Source organism: Lucilia cuprina, chromosome 4 (assembly GCF_022045245.1).
Source record: "Lucilia cuprina isolate Lc7/37 chromosome 4, ASM2204524v1, whole genome shotgun sequence".
Lineage (NCBI taxonomy): Eukaryota > Metazoa > Arthropoda > Insecta > Diptera > Calliphoridae > Lucilia > Lucilia cuprina.
Window position 1 is genome coordinate 101,751,032 of NC_060952.1, and position 6,039 is coordinate 101,757,070.

The 6,039-nt window shown below is 29.9% G+C and overlaps 1 protein-coding gene across 1 annotated transcript; it reads left to right on the top strand.

Annotated features, from left to right (window-relative positions):
* The first annotated feature begins 47 nt into the window (after positions 1-47).
* Positions 48-2,226, top strand: LOC111684390 (arfaptin-2). Its single transcript, XM_023446546.2, has 6 exons — positions 48-321; positions 389-563; positions 621-1,116; positions 1,380-1,545; positions 1,763-1,870; positions 1,988-2,226. Exons 2-6 carry the CDS (start codon positions 401-403, stop codon positions 2,030-2,032), a joined length of 978 nt encoding a protein of 325 aa, XP_023302314.1. The 5' UTR covers positions 48-321; positions 389-400; the 3' UTR covers positions 2,033-2,226.
* The last annotated feature ends 3,813 nt before the right edge of the window (positions 2,227-6,039 follow it).

Here is a 6,039-nt window from a genome sequence, read left to right on the forward strand (position 1 = left end):
TATTTGTCCGCGCAGGTCTTTGCTATCATCACTGAAAATTTTTTCATTATTAGGCGTCGTAAAAGGAATCCTTTATTAATAATTTTGTTAAATTTTACGGCAAATTATAACAAATGGATTGTTTATATAAATATTTAAAAATATAAAGTTTTTAGAGAAGAAATTGTTTAATTTTTATATTGATATACAATAAGTGCAATAGATTTAGTTGGAAACAGTATAACCACATCACGAAATCGATTTTTGTTTATTTTCTTGTAAGAACTAACAAAAATCCTGCGACACTTAATACCAGCAGAAAATTTATTTCTTGCAACTGCCGTAAGCAACATATATCTATGCAAAACGCTTTGTAGAAATTTATGTTTATAAATTTTCAACATTAAAGTATTTAATAAATATGGCTCATTCAGTACATGTTGAACGTAGTATACATGAAATGTTAAAAGATACACCGTCCATGAATGAAAGTGATAACGCTGTTCATACAGGAACAGAAGCCTCCAGTAGCTGTACACCTTTTAAACCACCACCTACTTCTCTACCGCTCAGAAATCATTCAGGTATGTTTTTCAACAAATTCTTTAAATTAACATAATTAAAAATACTCAATATTTTAGCACCAACAACTCCTATGTCACCTAGAAGCCCACAAATTGGTTTAGATACTAGTCTATTAAAAACTGGAGCATCAAAAATTGATAGCATAAAGAACTGGAGTATATCGACTTACAAATGTACTCGCCAGATCATGCTTGAAAAGTTAGGCAAATCTCAACGTACTGTGGACTCGGAATTGGAAGCCCACATTGAGCAACTACGAGAGACACAACGTAAATATTTATCAATATTGCGTTTAGCACGGGCCTTTAGCTCGCACTTTCATCATGTTGTGGTTACCCAGCATGCACTTGCTGACGCATTTGCCGATTTGGCACAAAAAAATCCTGAACTACAAAAAGAATTTAGTTGCAATTCGGAAACCCAACGATCTCTAACAAAAAATGGTGAACTTTTGTTGAACGCATTAAATTTTTTTATATCATCTGTCAATACTCTCTGCAATAAAACCATCGATGATACACTATTAACAATTAGACAATATGAGACCGCCAGGTACAAAATGATTGCATATTTAAAATATTTTAATTTGTAATAGCATTACATTTTTGAAACATTAATTTTATGATTTTCTTATGTTGTTGATATACATAGACTTTTATTCCATTAGCCTTGGCAGTTTATATTTTTTTTTTTTACTTTTGAACAAAGTTGAAATTCTGGTATTTTTTATTTGCAAATAAGATGGCTTCATCAAGAAACATGAAAATTAATTGACAACATACGTTTTTCATATAAAATTAATGTATACTTTGTAGAGTTGAATTTGATGCATATCGTATGGATTTGGAAAATGCCAAACCAGAACTGCCTCAATCACCAATCGCAGAGGATGTACAAAAACAATATTCGCAACACAAAGAACTTTATGAAAAACTAAGGGCTGACGTGGCAATCAAAATGCAATTCTTAGATGAAAATCGAGTAAGTATTATGACTTGTTCCTCTAATCAGAGAAAGTGTTCGAATTTATTTGTTGCTTTCAACCAGAAAGCAACCTGTTCCTCTAACCAGAAAACAATTTTATAATTTATTTGTTGCTTTCAATGTAAAATAAGATTGAGTATGTTCCTTTGCTTTTAGAGGAACAGGTTTTACTTCTTTTTTATAACAAGTGTTTAACATGTCATACTTTTCCTAGATTAAAGTAATGCATAAACAATTAGTATTACTACACAATGCAATAGCTGCCTACTTTTCTGGCAATGCCACGGCTCTAGAAACAACATTGAAACAATTTAATATAAAGGTAATTTTTGTACAAAATATGTATGTATGTTTATATTTTGGCCTTAAAGGCTTTGTATTGTGACGGTGAATAAATAAATATTATATCGTAACTTTTACAAATATTTTTTACTTTCAGCTTAAATCTCCTAATTCTGTAACAGGGTCTTGGCTGGAACAGTAGTAATCATGTTATGTACTTGCATCACTATAAATAATCCTTAAATAAAACCAAACAAAGTATTTTTCTCTTGTCCACTTATATATTCTTATGGTTATTTAACTAAAAAAAAAACAAAAATAAATCATATGTACATGTATTTAACATTGCGAAGGATGTATGTATTTAACATTATAAACGGATGTTTTGTAATATGATGAATCGCTCTTACTCATTTATTTTTTGTTTTAATTTGAGGGTAGTTTCTAATAAGCTTGTCATTTGGAAATATAATTTTAAATAATACCTTTTTCGATAATAGGGTATTAATTTTTATGGTTAAATATTGTGTGTGGTCAGTCCGCATAACTATAACAATTTTAAAATTGTTATGAGAATTAGTTCGCTCACTAATTTCGGAAATATGAGAAAAAAGCGGATCGGAAATCTAGACGCCCGCTTTTAATATCTTTATGAATCCGCGCTGTTTCCGTTTAAATAATAATTAGGGCATTTCAAAATTGTCAAAGGACACAGGAAAAATTGTTCAAAACAAAACTAGCTCTAGAACGACTGCAAATCTAACCACTTCAGATTCTTAAACAACAACCTTGAAATTATTGGTGTCGCCATTACTCCTGGAACGCGTTCCTCGGAATATTTTGCATTTTGATTATTTTTCCACATTCAGCTACGAAACGATCGAAAATTGGTATTACAACAAAAAACGGAATCATAAGAAAAAGAAGAAGCTGTTACATTTTTTTAATACGATTGTGTATAGAGCATTACGTTCACAGAATATCAAAAATTGACAAACGGACAAAATTTTGATTCGATTTGAAATACAGAATGATGGTGATTATTGTGGTTATTATATAGTTCTAAAAATTTTCAAGGAAATAATTCCTTGAAACTAGTTACATATTGCTAATACACTAGTTATGTGGAACACATACTAGTTTCGAAACTTGGAATCAGTTTAAAAAAAGGTAAAAAAAATAAAAATTCATAAATTTATCGAAACATTAAACTCATTTATATTTTGCATAGAACTGGACTATAAGGAATTAAAGAGATCCTTTATCAAATTGTACTGGGAGATTAGAAAGCAAGCAGCTGGTTTTGTATATCCTCTACAAAAAATATACAGATTATAGGTGCAGCAGAATGATCATGAATTTATATGTAAGTTTTTTTTAATAAAATTGATATAAGAATAATAAGCAAGAATTACAACAAGATCCAGACGTTCCCAAGTCAATTGGTTCTTCGCACCGGAACCACTCGGAGTTTAACTAACAACGACCAAGGATTGTCAGCCCAGCCACACCCACTTTACACCAAAACGAAGAAGAGTAGGGAATAATTATAACTATATATACGTGTAATTCAGGTGTCGCTGCTACAACCACAACAAGATCCAGATGTAGCCATAATTTCTCGTGATCCTGAATCATCAACAAGTTCCTGTGATTTACTACCAGTATAGAAAATATTTCTAGTATGTACAATTATAAGAATAATAAGCAAGATATACAACAAGATCCAGAAGTAGCCTTAAATTCTTGTAATGCTGAACCATCAACAAGTTACTGTCATTTACTACCAGTATAGAAAATGTTTCTGGTATGTACAGTTGCATAAGAGAAGAATTTGGTTCCGGAAAAGAAGCTTTTACAAAATAAGATTTCCCGCAACTTTTGCAATTTTAGCAGATTTAAGTGATACTTAATTATTTTTACACGCAATGGTGAATTTATAAAATGATGAAAATGGCTCCTTCACAGTCGATGAAATCTGTATTTTTGTGGATGCAATTTATTGAATACTATTTGTTACTGGTAGTGGTGATCGTTTAAGTTCTCCTTCTAGATATAAATATTGTAAACTGTACTCTTGAACCAACAACAATTTACAAGTCAGTTTTTGGAATAATATACTATGAAGAATTGTTGCTGTAGTGAAATTTTTGCTTTCAAAAGATATTTCTCTTCGCGGTGATTATGAAATACTGGGTTCTTAAGACAAGAAAAATTTTTTGCAATACTTAAATCTTTGTTGGTGAATTTGGTGTCTTTTTTTTCTAATCACATTCGGTAAGGGTACCATATTTACCTGCAAACATTTTTAATGAAAAAATTGATATTATAAGTATTAAAAACTATTTTTAATGTATGCACGATCTCTTCCCTCTTGACTAACCGACATTTATCGTATGTAAAATACGTAAGAGATTTCTGTTAATTTTTTCGAATGGACAAACATAATGCTTAATACATACCAACTAACTTTTTAAATATTTTAGAAAGCGTTGTTATTATCATCAAAGAGTGTGATGGACAGATTTACGATAATGCGATTGACTTAAATAATTTCCGGTACAGGTACCAATATTTTGTAATATTATTTTATGTTGGTATTAGGATCAAATGAGCACATAACAAATAGAAGTAAAAAGCTTTGAGTTGATATCTTCATAGTTAAGTGATATTCTTAACATATTATGTCGATTTGCAAGAATAATCAGTTCTGGAAATTAGGATTAAATGAGCACATGACGAACAGAAGTAAAAAACTTTGAGTTGATAGCTTCATAGTTCGATACTTTGTCATATTAAAAAATAGCATCACAGCTTATAATGAATTTCAGATACATTGCTGAGCTAAAACCAAAATGTAAATCATCTTTTAGAAAGTCTAACTGCACCCCAAACCAGATCAGTCATAAACTCGACCACTCAAAAAATCATTGCAAAAATGTAGAATTGTGCAGAAAGGTTAGACAAATTACATATCCAAAAACATGTAACAAAAGATTCTTTGTCAATTCAAATTTGTGTTTTTGAAAATAAAAATTATAATCATTAAATGTTACAGAAGCAGCTGCTTGGGTTCTTCAAATACTTAAGCAAAAATACTTTAAACACATATTGAATACGTAGGTACCCAGTAGTTATTTTGATCATCGAGTTCCCAGACAATGTCGCATCAGTTTCAAAATTATTTTCTTCTACCATAGTTGGCATAGTTGATTGTATCATCTTAACCTAATTATGTATATCTATTATATCTGTAAGATTTGTATCTTCGGAATATATATGTTCTATATCATACATACACTTTCCCTAGTAAATCACATCCGGGTATATATAGAAAAAGAAACATCACAGAATTAGTTTTCTAAAAAAATTAAATCAACTTTGTAATAAATTACAATATGCATATTTCAATGGATATAAGAGAACTTGTTAAAGGATGCTCAGATGCAGATTTCTAAAAAAATATTACCTATTTACTAAAACTAACAGAAGGTGGATGATCAGAGAAGCATGGAAAATATGTAACTTAAATTCAGAGGTACATAAAATTTTCACAAAAATTAATCAAGGCCACTTTTGCAAATATATCTATAGGTGTAATTATTGTAACTAAAAGGAAATATCCAAAATACAAAATCACCAAAGGATAATGAAGGCAATAAATATTACCTATTTACTAAAACTAACAGAAGGTGGACGATCAGAGGAGCATGGAAAATATGTAACTTAAATTCAGAGGTACATAACATGTTCACAAAAATTAATCAAGGCCACTTTTGCAAATACATCTAAAGGCGTAATTATTGTAACTAAAAGGAAATATCCAAAATACAAAATCATCAAAGGATAATGAAAGCAATAAAAATCCAACAATGTCTTTCGCTATAAACTTAAACGCTATTATAGGTATGTATGTACATAGTTCACAACAAAATAAATATTGTGTTGTCTCGGCATAAAGATAAAAATTTCAATTATGATTCACAACATGTGGTTCATTAGCTCTTTTTATTCGCTTTTTGTAAAAAATAAACCGTTAAATTTTATAATAGCTGCATATAAGATCAAAGTTCTTCTAAATACCACAAACTACAGAAAATCGTAGAAAAACCTTTAAAACTCCTTAAATCCATTTGCTTGTATCTGATAAAAAAAGAAATGGTTCAGCATGAAAAACAAAAACAAATGGAGCACATCAAATATAAACAT

What these genes read in the sequence shown, in the direction of transcription:
- LOC111684390 (XM_023446546.2), top strand. Translation starts at nt 401, where the DNA reads ATGGCTCATTCAGTACATGTTGAACGTAGTATACATGAAATGTTAAAA. An exon ending in ACCGCTCAGAAATCATTCAG is followed by an intron (nt 564 to 620) that starts GTATGTTTTTCA and finishes TCAATATTTTAG; the next exon opens with CACCAACAACTCCTATGTCA. An exon ending in AGACAATATGAGACCGCCAG is followed by an intron (nt 1,117 to 1,379) that starts GTACAAAATGAT and finishes TATACTTTGTAG; the next exon opens with AGTTGAATTTGATGCATATC.